This window comes from Buceros rhinoceros, unplaced genomic scaffold, assembly GCF_000710305.1.
Source record: "Buceros rhinoceros silvestris isolate BGI_N320 unplaced genomic scaffold, ASM71030v1 scaffold21516, whole genome shotgun sequence".
Lineage (NCBI taxonomy): Eukaryota > Metazoa > Chordata > Aves > Bucerotiformes > Bucerotidae > Buceros > Buceros rhinoceros.
Window position 1 is genome coordinate 6,343 of NW_010418394.1, and position 13,211 is coordinate 19,553.

Here is a 13,211-nt window from a genome sequence, read left to right on the forward strand (position 1 = left end):
CTCTTCCATATCTGTTTCTTTTTTACTGACTTTCAACTCAAGCTAAGTTACGCAGTGACAGCACGGTGGCTGCCTGCCACGAACAACCTGCCTGACCAAGAAGGAGACGAAGCCTTTCCCAGACGTCTGGAGGAAACCCCATGGGTGCAGACCCCCTAACTGCCTTGACTCCCACCCTGAGGGCAGGAGCGCTGGGCACAAGCACCACGGGAGGGTCCTGGGCTGGGTCAAAGACACGGGTGACCAACAAGCCATGGGAAGCATGGGAAGGCCCGTCCAAATTCCCTGCGGGTGGTTTGTAGGAGGTGCCCCTCACAGTATTGTCTGTTCCTGGGTGTTTCTTAGTCGCTGGATGAAGCCAAAGCGTGGTGCTGTGGCAGACACAGAAGCTCTCCCGTGAAGTTTGTCCTGTCCCAGAGGTTGTTGTGTTGCAGCTGTTCGCTCAAAACCTCAGGTGATGAGCTGCTGCTGCTTAGTGCTTTTTGCAGATTCTCGAGATAGATAAAGGCCAGAATGAAGAATTCAGGTCTTGAAATCCTCTGCACACAGTTCCAGTCGGAACTTCTGTAGAAGAGGAGAGGAGGCGGGCATGGAGCTGCGAGCTCTGCAGTTAGGGCCAGCTATGCGAGGAGAAGGGACCAGACAGGCTGCACGGATCGTCGTCACCTAAACAACAAGATCCCTGACTGGGCTTCAGTGACCTTCAGAGAAAACTGAAAGCTGAGTTGGGTTCCTCTCACTCTTGAGGGGAAACTGGGGAAGAGTGTGAGGTCAGAACATCATCGTGTCTCCAGAAGATCATTCCAACAGTGGGGTTAGAAACCAAAACACAGTGTGAGCAGCCAGAGCTGCCCCGAGTGGACCTGTGGTCTTGCCCAGTATCACTGTGACCATAACACATCCCAGAGAAGAGAAAGCAGAGGAGAGTTCTTCACAGCCTGCCTGTTGAGGTTCTGCAGCACCATGCCTCGAGCCACGAACACCGTGTCTCAGGCCACCGTGTCTCAGGCCACAAACGCCCTGACCAGGGTTGCGTGCATGGCAGCTGTCGGGGTGATCTCGTACAGCGGTTCTTGTGTCCCCACAGCACACAGTGAACAGAGCATGTCTGTCACGTGGGTGTTTGCGTCTTACACCAAATTTAAAGTGTAGACTTCGACCGCTAAAGCAAAACAGGAATCCCAACTGGTTTCTCCTTGCTGCAGGCCAGAAGTGGTCCAGCTGTTAAATGGTTTAATTCTGTAGGTGAAGGGTGGAGTGAATATCGTAAAAGCAGCCAAGCCATGTAACAGTTCCTCTCTTCTGTGGTCTGCCTGCACAAGTTATTCCCGGTTAAGAACCGACTTCTTCATGTAGGAGTATTGTTGCCCTTTTCCAAGCTCTGATCTGTAGGTCTTCTCCTAACCCACCACATATCATCCTCCTCCGCTAACGGGAAAATAAAAAGGGGTCTGTTGATAGAACTGATGTCGTTTAGCTCTGGTGTTCAAGGACCAGTGGAAGTTGGTGGGGTCATAAGTTGACACCTCGTAGCTGATCAAGGTGAAACTTGGGCATGAAGGTCAGTCTCAGCTCAGGTGAGAAGATGAGTTGCCAAAAGTAGATTTCCCAAGCGGCAGATTTTACTTACCATGGGTAACACTTGTTTCTAGAACATCCACGTGAACACACCCCCTTTATTTTGAGTCTGCAGACCCAGCACTTTTCTCGTTCAGAGGACGGATTTGCCGCACCTGGCACTGCCGAGAGCGGCAGCTGCCCGTAGCTAAGCCTTCCTTGAAATAAGCAGCTGAGAGTCAGGTCTTGCGGGTCCACCTGGGGTCTTCAGAGCTCGTGAGCCTCAGTTCTGTGCTTTAGCTTTTCAGCCACGTGCTGGTGCCACACCACTGAGACCTGCCCCGCTCGCTGGGAACCGTTGTCCCAGGGACACCGCCAGCACATCTGGCTGAGGGCTCAGGAGGTGTCGGTGTTGCTGCTCAGTCAATTCTTCTGGTGCTTGGCTATTCCTTCCTTCCTCCTCAGATTCGGGAGCTGGTTCCTGAGTCCCAGGCCTACATGGATCTGTTGGCCTTTGAACGCAAACTCGACCAGACCATTATGCGGAAGCGTGTGGATATTCAGGAAGCGCTCAAGAGGCCAATGAAGGTATGTCACGTAAAAAAGTCATAGGTTGAGTTGGGGGGGAAAAAATAATCCTTGCGTTCAGTGGTGGAATGATCTCAGGAACAGTCCTGTGAGCAGGGGTGTTTTGAAACGGGTGACACAAAGCAGCTGAGAACAAGCAGCTGGGGAGCAGCGTGCGTGGGGAAGGAGTGGTGGGGATTCGGTGGGCATCACCAGCTCTAGCTGCTGGAAGCCTTTAATGAGGGGAGTGAGAGCTTTGGGGTGAACAAACACTGGGATTGGAGCTTCGTATGGGGATGTTTAGAAAGAAGAGAGTAAGAGATTAGGGGGGGTGCTGAAGGGATGTGTTAAATTTCCTGTTAGAATTCCATCAAAAGCTGAACCTGCGGAAGGACAGAACGTAACAGGAAGAATTACTTACAGAAGAATGGTTACAATGCTGCTCACCTTCACAGAGTCCGTAAAAGGGGGGTTGGAAAAGAATGGATGGAATTTTCTGCAGTCCCTGTTAGATCAAGCCCAGCCCTTCACTGTTCATAATCCCCTGCCACAACAGTCTTTCGCAAAGTTTTCTGAGTCAGTTCAACTGAATCTTGAAAAGTTTAGGTAGGAGGAAAGTGTGGGAGCCACCGAGGCCAACCTCCTGCTCCAAAGAGGACTGTCGAGGCCTCGTGGGGTTTTGGCAGTCTCTAAGGGTGGAGGTTTCACAGCCTCTCAGTCTGTTCCGCGGTTTGGCCTCTCGCTGTGAAGAGCTGCTTCTCCTGTCTTCTTCCAGTTCCTGTGACCGTGTCGGATGCTCATGCTCCTTCCTGTAGGAAATCCTGTAGTGTGAAGCGTTTGGAGCTGTGTGTCTGCTGAAGGGTAAAGCTGTCACACGTGTCGGTACCACAGCAATGGGCATCACCGAGCCCAGCCAAGCGCAGCACCCCGTCCTGCTTGTCACTGCGCCGGTATCCCATAAGGGGCAGAAGCCTTTTACCCCAATGTTTTTCCAGTTGATGTTTATGAAGCACAAATGAAATGGAAAAAATTCAGTTCCATGAGCATACCTATTTCACAGAGAGGAAACCAAAGTGCGGGTGGTTTAAACCACAAGTCTGTAGTCAAAGAGTGTTGTACAGAGTGGTCTGGACCCTCAGAAGGAACGGTGTGTCTTAATTTCTTAGTGAACACCATTATTTTACACCAGCAAGGAGCTTTGCCCTGTTTAAAAGTAACCAAAGACTCAGACGCACGTTGGTACATCCACAGGAAGATGTTTATTTGGTGGCAAACCCTTTAACTTGGGAACTGGCCCTTAGGCGAGGCTCCAGCGCTGAGCCATGAGGTGGAGATACCCAGGGCCGGGGCCAAGCTCAGGACACAGGACACTGTCCAGGGCAGGAAGTGCTGTTTCCATGGAGGACTCCGCGAATGCCCGTTGCTCAGCCGGTTCGCAGCCCCGAGTGCTCAGACAGGTGGGTTTCGAATGCGTGCCCACACTTGGCATGTAGCAGCTGTGAAATTCAAGACGTGTCAAAATAGAGAGATGTGGGTGGTTCTGGCGTGAAGTGTTTTCATTGTGTTATAGTTGGAGCATTGGTAACAGCAATAAAAGTTATCTCTGCGTTTCCATCGCTTGCCAACTCTCCTGGCGTTGTGAGATATTTGCCTTCGAACAGGGGTTACCGGACTGGGATTGGAATGGGGGAAGAGTTGAGATTTGTCTGAGGTACGTGGAATATCCAGGCTGCTCGGAAGGGTCGGGTGGAATGACAGCGACCTTGGTCACCATGAGTGAGTCGTAGCTAGAAACAGCCTTCGGGAGCCGCAGGTTCATGGTCTCGTGTTTGCTCAGGAGCTTTTTCTGTCTGAACCTTCTATTTCGGAAGTTTTAGGGGGAAATGTTTCATGCACTTGTGATTGAGGACAGCACATAAGATACGCTGGGCCTGGCGATGCCGTCGGGGTCATCTGAGAACAGTTGCACAGTTGAACAGCCGTGAGGCTGCTTGGAGAGGAAGGAGACCTGGGGGTCATGGTGTTGGGTGAGGGAGGAACATCCTCAGCACCTCCCAGCTCACAGTGCCACCGTCAGCACCCCTCGCAGCCACCACCTTGTGCCATCTAGACCCTCTTTGTCTGTTTGTCTGCCCGTTGGTGCCCGTGAGGTCCCTTCTCTTCCTCCACCAATCCTTAACGTTCTTGGACTACTTCTGTCAGGAGATTCTTCACCCACGGAGCAGTGTTTGCTGCGTGCCGCTCGCCTCGGCAGTCCTTGCACTGGCTTTATGGACAACCCAGAACTCCAGGAGGGCCTTTTTAGGAGGCCATGGGGCAGCGGGGGCTGCTTGGCTCCAGTGTAGAGGTACAGATATAGCTCCGTGGCCCGCCGGAGGCAGACGCTGTGGCTCAGCTCCAGAGGAGGAGATGTCATCACCGAGGAATGCGTTACTGAAAATCCGGACAGCTGGGGCCGCGGTGGGCTTCGGGAATGGGGTTTGTCTGGCTAAGTATAGGCATCACATTGTGTTTATTACACGTCAGCCAGCCACTCTGGGCTCCCGTTCGAGCTGAGAGATGGAGGCGGTGCAGGCAGCGGAGTTCGGGACACGGCTCTCCTTGTACACGAGTAGCTATTTAGAAGAGCATAGATAAATCATGCCCTAAAAAGTGCCTGTTTCTCTCCGTTGTCTCAGCCTGGGGTAACTGGTCAGTTGTGGACGAGACATATTTTTAATACTGAGATGATTTTCATCCCGGGGCTTGAATTGGGTCACCTGAAAGAAGAGCATCTCCTGAGCCATCCGCCCACAAGGTTCCTGCACCACAGACAGTGGTTTGATCTCTCCCACACCACAGACCCCTGTCTGGGGACCGTCACCCTGTCACAGTGAACTGGTCTGGGACACGGAGTTTCCCAGCCCTGGGTGTAGCTGCGGTTCCTCCGACTCAACATTCTGCTCCCAGGTTCTCCATTTTTAGGCTAAAAAAGAACAGTAGCACCGGAGTACAGAGTGTCCCTCTCCCTGGTCCCATAAGCAGAGATTCTCTCCCCTCTTCCAGGTTTTAAGACGGCTGAGGAATTGCTGTCGGGTTGTTGGCAGAAGCTATACTGGCGTTTTTTCCGGAACACGGGGGTTTCTGCCCGATCCTGTGCCCTCTCGGGCCAGGCTGGGGCTTTTTGCTCAGCGTGCCCTGCGCCTGCCGCACCTCCCGCCCGAGCTCTGCAGCTCTGACCTTTGAGCAGACTCTCAGCTTTTCTGGTGACTGGGTTCTGTCCCAGGGATACTCTTTGGGGCAGCAGAACAAATAATTTGTGGAGATTTTTGCGCATGCTCTGAACCCTGCTGTCACTGAGCTCCTGGAGTCACACCTGCACTCTGTCCATCTCCAGATGCAGCGGGTAGCATTCACCCAGCCCCAGCAAAGCGTCTTGGTCATGGGAAGTTGTGGAGAAAGGCGGGGGGGGATTGCTAAAGAAAAGAGGAGGTAACCCAGATCCCTGCCAGCTCTGTCACTTCTTAGCTGTGGCGGATCCCCCTCTGCTCTTTGAGCTCTGCGGGACACAGGTAGACCACGTCCCTTTCTGCTGTTGTCGTGTCAGTCTTGGTGCCGGCTGGCATCAACGGAGGGAATTTCTGCTGTAAAACAGTTGCCAATGGATTTAGAACATGATTAATGGTGGGTCTACTATTTTGATAAGAACAATCTTATACTTAATACCATCTTAGGATGGGTCAGTAACGAGGTTCCCTGCAGCGCCCAAAAAGTTCTAGTGCTGCTGCAGCAGCCCCTGGTGACACCTCTGACTGTTCCTGCTGGAATCCAGCATCATCAAAGCTCAAACCCAACAGTTCAAACTAGAATGATCCTGTGACAAAAAGAGCTTCTGGAACAACCTGGGGAAAGGAAGATTCACGTTGTGAATGTCACTTGGCTTTGAGATGTGAACACAAAAAACCTGGGAGGGCTGGGAGCAGCTGCGTGTTTGGAGGGGAGGGACAGCGTCGACCCTCAGGCTGAGGGACAGCGTGGGCACAAGAACGAATGGGGAGAAGGTGCCTGAATAAATGGTAGGCGTGACATTAGGAAGAGGTTGTTATTGTCAGAGAAGCAAAATTTCTCCAAATCAAGGAGGGAAAACGATGATTTTTGTTTTTGAGAGGTGCACAGGGAGGAGACGGCAGTGGGGGTTCTGGGGAGGGCAGAAAGAGGAAAAATGAAGCAGCAGCTCATGAGGAAACACGCAGGAGGTGGATGTGCTGGCAGCAGCTTTGGGGAGTGAGGAGCAGGAAGGAGAAGCTGAAATTTGGAGTCTCCTGAGAGAAGGCAACAGCACAAACAGAGCTGGAGCTGAAGGAATGGAAGGAGAGGGCTCTGTGTCTGCCCAGAAAGGACCTGCAGAGCTCTCTGCAAGCCCGCAAATCACAGGGTAGCTGGCACAGGAGCCAGCCCCAGGACTTGAACCGTTTCCAAGGACACAAGAGCAGAGGAACTCTGGTTTACCAAACCTTTGTTGGTTCGTTTATTTATTCCATTTTACCCGGGCAATGTGAATTTTCCCTCTTCCTATCCCCTCACTCTGCCTCGCGCTCTACCACAGGTTTTAAGCAGGTTTAGAGCCCGTGTGGTGCTGGGCCCCCGGGGCAGCCGTGCCGTCACCCCATAGGACTGGTTTACGGGGAGGCAGAGCAAGCGTCTCCCTGTGCTGCATTTCAGAGCTCATCTCTGCCGTCATAGTGCTGCACATCTGCAGAACCTTTCAGGTCCTGCCCCCACGGTGCAGGTGACACGTTTTGCTTGTCAGACAAATGTCTTTGCTTAGCAGAGACCACGGGCTCAGCGTTCCACAGTGCTCACAGGGTGTCTGCGGTCTCTGTAACAGGCTGGAGCCAGAGGCCAAGTGGGTTTCGATCCAAAATCGAGATACGTGGCAAGTAAACTTAGAGATATCTTTACATGGATAACTTAGAGGTAGCCGCTACGAGGACCTTGTTCATGGTTGCCCTAAGCTCCATTCAGATGGAAGGTGTGGGCTGGTCTGGAGGGGTTACACTGAGAAAGGAATTAAACCTGAAGAAGAGAATTCCTTGCATGGAAGAAGACACCGTGAAGAGGGGAGAGAGAAGCCAGCACCGATGGTCAGACCCTGACCGCGGCAGAGCAGGGGAGGTGCGGGGAACCCAGCGGGAGCCCGTCCTGCAGTGGGAGCTGCATCCAGCTGGTGTGAGACTGGAAGGGAAGTGGTGAGGTGTCAGAACGGCCGAGGAGGGTGTGCTGTGCTTCACAGAGGAGTCAGGTGCTGTTACCAGTGTGGGCGGGTTGTGCCAGGCAGCTGGAGCTGGGGAAAGGGAGAGCTCTGGAGTATTCGGATCTGAATGAGGATGTTCCTGCAGAGAATGATCGTGGGGATGAAATGTCAGAGCTCGGAGGAGACTGACACGGTTCCTGTCTGGACGTGGGGAGAGGAAGAGTTTCCAGGGAAAGACAGAGAATGGAGATCATGTCTCTGGAAGTCAAAAGAAGAGGAAACAGAATTGGTGCTACAGACCTGGGATATTGGTAGAGAACCTAGGAGGAGCTATTAAGAAAAAGCTGATTATGTACCTAGAGAGAGTTTTATACGTAATCTGAGCAGGACGGGGGTAAGATTACAAACAGTGTGTGAGGTGAGCGAGGTGATTTGAGGAGTTGGGGATTTAGGAATGTGAAGTCTTCTCAAGTCCTCCACACCAAATAAAGACTCTGGGGCATTAAAAAACCCACATTTTGTCTCACAAAAGAGCACTTTACCCCCAGAAGTCCTGCTGGAAAGGATGGAGAAGGAGTATGGGTTTCCACAGACATATGTGGGAGCTTTAACATCTTGTGCTCCCTCCTGGTGTTGAATGAGGGCTGTTTTGAGTGTGTTAGCTTGACATCTGTTGCCTGTTCATCATTGTATTATAAACAGATATTTGAGATTAGAGCCCCAAAGCACTTTTTAGCAATATCATTTCTGGAGTCCACGTGTCAGTGAGTGGCTGGATTTTCCACACGGTGCACAGGAGAGAAGAGCTCTGTCACCATCCCTGGAGGCAGAATCTCTTCCCCGTTGGGGTTGTGCAGGGCTGTCGCAGGCTGCCCTGGGCAGTGGTGGAGTCCCCATGGCTGGAGGGGTTTCCCAGCCGTGTGGAGGTGGTGCTGAGGGCCAGGGGCCAGGGGGGACCTGGCAGTGCTGGGGGAACGGGGGCACTGGAGGAGCTGAAAGGGCTCTTCCAGCCCAAACGGTTCTGTGATTCTGTGAGAAATGGCAGAGCCATAACCCAGTGCAGTGACAGGGGAACTTCTGCGAGCCTTTAAGGGTGACTGCAGGTCGGCAGGGTTGAGTGTGGCACAGAGCTGGCAGCTGGGGTAGCGGTGAAGCCCAGCCCTTCCTCCACTCACGGCAAACTGTCCCAGGGCCAGTCAGGGTGACAGGCAGTTAGAGAGGAAGATGAGGCAGTGGGGGGGGGTGTTTGGGAGTGTCTGTGGGAAGAACATTACCAGGCTCTGCGTGGTGGTGGAATGAAGAGTTGCCCAACATGCAGGTTGCAGCATCCGCTGTGTTCGTGATGCCATTTGCAAACTGAGCTGATGGAACTATGAAGATGTTCCTGTACGAGAGGTTTGCAGCTGAACCTGGGTGATCCAGTCCAGCTCTGGGCAGCAGCGGCATCGTACTGCGCTTTTCCTACGACTTCCTAGCAGTGCAGGGAGGGTGTGTGGCTTCGTGGGCTTGGCCCTGCAGCCTCCTGTCCTTCTCCAGCCATGGTGGATCTCAGCATGTTTGTAGAGCCGACAGTTGTTGCAAGGAAGTTCCAGGTTCAGCTCCTCAGTGTGTTCTCGGTGTATAACCGGAGTATCCCAGTTCAGCTGGTGCAGCTGCACTAAACACGCCGATTTTCTGCTAAAGGTGTAACTGTCACCTTGCCGGTGGCTTCCTCGGCTCCTGGCCCTAAGTGGGTGTGCACTTTCCTTTTCTCTCTTTGTACAACAGCAAAAGCGGAAACTGAGGCTCTACATCTCCAACACATTTAACCCTGCGAAGTCCGACGCCGATGACTCCGACGGCAGCATTGCTTCCTGGGAGCTGCGCGTGGAGGGGAAGCTCCTGGACGATGTATGGCTTCCCTGGGGTTGCCCAGGGTCTAGAGACCATCCCACGGGGTGGTGGCCTTCGCTGGGGACACCAACTCAGACAAGGCATCGCCGAATGGCAGCGTGGGCTTGTTGCGGCTGGGAGTGCTCCATGTCCAGCTGGAGCGAGGGTTAAGGCCATAATGGGGACGATGGGGAGGGCAGTGGGAAGTGGAGCAGACTCGAGGATGGGACAGGTAGAGGAGGAGGTGGAGAGGACAGCCCTGAGACATTCCCTGAAGAGATCTGGCAGGGTTCAGGTCAAGGGGTGGGAGTGCCACAGCAGACACCGTGTCTTGGGAGAGGCAGGGTGACAAGGAGAAGTAAGTAGCCCCGGTTCCTGGGGAGATCAGCAGGGTCTTCCCTTAGGTGTGCAGCGTCCCACCCCTGCGGAGGTTTTTCCATCTGACCCTGCAAGTGTCAGAGGCTCAAAGAGGCTGGTCACACCTGTGGTCTGTGTGGGCATTAACATTCCAGAGAAAGAGAAAGCCCGAGGAGGAAGCACAGAACACGGGCTGATACACGCAGCCTTAAACATTTCCACTTCTTCTGATTCTGCAGCTCAGCAAACAGAAACGGAAGTTTTCGTCCTTTTTTAAGAGTTTGGTTATTGAACTGGACAAAGATCTTTATGGACCCGACAACCATCTGGTGGAGGTAAGAAGGTTGTTCACCCTTTGGACCCAGACCTGACACCAGCACAGGCAGAGCAGCCGGTGTCCCTCAGCTGCTGTGGTGACTTTACCTTGCAGCCATTATCTCATTTCAGACAATGTCGAAATTCTGTTCTTTTTAAGAATCTTTACTAACAGAATCTATTTAGTCCTAAACCATGGATGTGCTGATGACGTAGTGCATGGCGTGGCGCAGGATGTGTGAAATGGTGAACACACAGTGGGCGTTCTCCCAAGCAAGCGAAGCTGCCGTGGCAGCGGGGAGGTGTGCCAAAGCTGGGCTGTAGTGGCAAGAACTGGCTTGGGGGGGCGGTTGTTCTCTTGTGCATGCGGTTTTTTAATTGCAGGATCTTCAGAGGGCTGGTACTTGTCTGACTCTTGGCCCGGTGCGCTGCGCAAGGTGCCCCTCCACGGGCACCCGTGGAGCAAAGCCTGACGGTCTGTGCTGTTCTCTGCTTTGGCAGTGGCACCGGACCCCCACGACCCAGGAGACCGATGGCTTCCAGGTGAAACGGCCCGGCGACGTCAGCGTTCGCTGCACCCTGCTGCTCATGTTGGACTACCAGGTCAGTGCCCGCGTCTGGCGTCGCCAGTACGGCCAGGGGGACACAGTGCAGCAGAGCGATGTCACCCTGTCACACACCTTAGGAAACACTGTGCTTGGGCTCAAAACAACACGTAGTCCCATGAAGGAGAACGGTGCCGGGCTGACGGGTGGCTGAACATTCGAAGGGGACACACCAAGTACATTTCTGCTACAGTCCAGCAGAATATTGTTGGCACTGTGTGTGTTGGTGGTTTATTGCCCGCTGGCAGAGAGAACATGCATTTCCACCTCAGGCTTCCCAGAGAGCACTTGGATCCTCTGCACGTGGGTTGTGTGCGTGGTCCAGGGTACGTTGTTGAGGTGAGGCAGCTGAGCAGTTATTGGCTGCTGAGGAAGCATCATCCCGACGTCATTCTTGCTGTCTGTGCTGACCTCCAGTGGTTCAGAGAAAGGACAGTTCCTTTTCTTCTCCCACTCCCTAAGTCAAATTATTGACATCACTGTTTGTCCCAGTTTGAGCTAAACTTCCTGGTTTGAGCTGGAACTTCCTTGTTTTGGAACACTTTTCAACACTATTGAAAAGGCGGATCCTGTCCCGAGTCCACCTGTGAGCCGTGGTTATCTAGAGCATGTGCTGCAGGCGGTGGAGAATGTCCCTCCTCCTTCTTAAACCCCTGACAGACTTCTGCCAGGCACCGACAGTGGAACGCACTTGGATCCCTGCGGTCTCTGCCACTGAGGGGGCTCCTCCTGAGGAGCAGAGTCCCCAGGCTGAACTTCACGCTTGTATGTCTGCTTTTCTCTCCATTGCCATCTCCATCTCCTCCTCTTTCTGTCCCAGCCTCCGCAGTTCAAGCTGGACCCGCGGCTGGCCCGTCTGCTGGGGATACACACGCAGACGCGCTCCGCCATCATCCAGGCCCTCTGGCAGTACATCAAAACCAACAAGCTGCAGGACTCCCACGACAAGGAGTACATCAACTGCGACAAGTACTTCCAGCAGGTAACTCTGGTTGGGGCGCAGCAGCTGTTCACAGGGAAACTGTGGCACCCGCCCACCGATTCTGGATGGATGAAAACTACTGATTTTTGTCCTCCTGTAGTGATTTTTGGTGTTTGGGGCTGCGTGGCCTCAGTGGTCACTACAGCCGATGCCATAAGCAGCTCCCCGTGTGCCGGGGCTGTCACAGGCCACACGTGGTGGTCGTCCCTCCCACAGGACTCATGGCCTTTCCAGGAAGGAGGATTTTCTCTAGTTTTACTGGATGGGTTGTTTTTCCCCCGATGTATCACATTGAACTAAGAAACATTCAATAATCTGCCCGTTCGGACTGCCAAGTCCTGTGTAGACCCATCTTCTTGCCTTTGCTGTCCCTGTTTATAAAGGGCAGAAGACATGGAAAACAGGACAAGGTGTGGAACGGGTTCAGAGAAGGGCAACGAAGCCGGTGAAGGATTTGGAGAACTTGTCCTATGAGGAGCCGCTGAAGGTGCTGGGAATGTTTAGTCTGGAGAAGAGGAGGCTCAGGGGGGCCTTATTGCTCTCTACAATTACCTGAAAGGAAGTTGTAGGGGGGTGGGGTTCGGTCTCTTCTCCCATATTAAGAACGACAGGACGAGAGGGAATGGCCTTAAGTTACGCCAGGGGAGATCTAGGTTGGATATTAGTGAGAATTTCTTTACAGAGAGGGTTGTACAGCACTGGAACGGGCTGCCCAGGGAGGTGGTGGAGTCCCCGTCCCTGCAGGGGTTTCACAGCCATGTGGGTGTGGTGCTGAGGGACATGGTTTAGGGACCCTGGCAGTGCAGGGTGAACGGTTGGACTCGATGATCTTGAAGGTCTCTTCCAACCGGATGATTCTGTGATTCTGTGATTCCTAAGTCTGGGTATGAAATACCCTCAGTGATCTGGTGATGGTTTGAAAGGAGCACCTTAGACTTTTTGTCTTTCACAACAACCTCCAGAATTAACCCAGAGAGCCACTTAAGAGCCTTTTCCACAAAGGGGATTCTAGTTCTCCTGTGAAGATAATGTTACCTGAGCTATCGCTGCCGTAACGGGCTTCGTGTTGCTGGAGCTCCAGGCTGACCTCACTCATTTGGGAGGTTCCCGAAGGTGGGTTTGGGGCACGCTCCAGCTCAGGGAAAGCTCCGGCAGGTACAAAAAATGAATAATGGTTTAGCGAGCGTTGAGAGTAAGTGGTGGAATGGAAGTTGTGCCCTACTTTTCCTTTTAAGCTTTTATTTTCTGTTGTTAATTTGCCCTACAGCGGTTTAAAGTGACCAGCGCTTGAAATAAACCTAAAGGGGTTTTCCCCCTTTTTATATAAAGAAGGTTTTTAAAATGGGTTTTTCCACCTTTGAAAATACAAAATACAACAGTATTTTGTGAGATTCGTGGGTGTTTTTAGGAGAGTAGAAACAAAGTGATCTGGATTCTACAGTCACTCTCGAGTGGGGGGTTGTTTGGGGATGTTTGGGATTGTTTGGGGTTGTTTATTGAACCTGTTCAGAGCATTAAAAATCCCAGGAGGGAGCAAAGGCTGGAACTCGTGTGTTTCTGAACCCCGCAGGGCCATGGCAGCACACTGCAATTCCTCCACGGAAAATTTCCAAAAGCTACAGATTTTGACCCTTTCCACAGGGTTTTTTTCTGAATTTAGCTTCTGGACCACAGTGGAGAGAAGGCAGCCATGAGTGTTGCTTGGGAAGGAGTGGGGCTCTTC

General features: G+C 52.7%; 1 protein-coding gene across 1 annotated transcript in view; it reads left to right on the forward strand.

The window, feature by feature from the left end:
• Positions 1-1,980: 1,980 nt before the first annotated feature.
• Positions 1,981-13,211, forward strand: part of SMARCD3 (SWI/SNF related, matrix associated, actin dependent regulator of chromatin, subfamily d, member 3) — a gene marked incomplete at its 5' end in the record, with an annotated part of 16,045 nt that continues 4,814 nt past the window's right edge. Inside the window, 5 exons of the mRNA XM_010138540.1 lie at positions 1,981-2,145; positions 9,125-9,247; positions 9,826-9,921; positions 10,403-10,504; positions 11,327-11,488. Coding sequence (XP_010136842.1) covers positions 1,981-2,145; positions 9,125-9,247; positions 9,826-9,921; positions 10,403-10,504; positions 11,327-11,488 — 648 coding nt within the window. The remainder of the gene's footprint in view (positions 2,146-9,124; positions 9,248-9,825; positions 9,922-10,402; positions 10,505-11,326; positions 11,489-13,211) is intronic.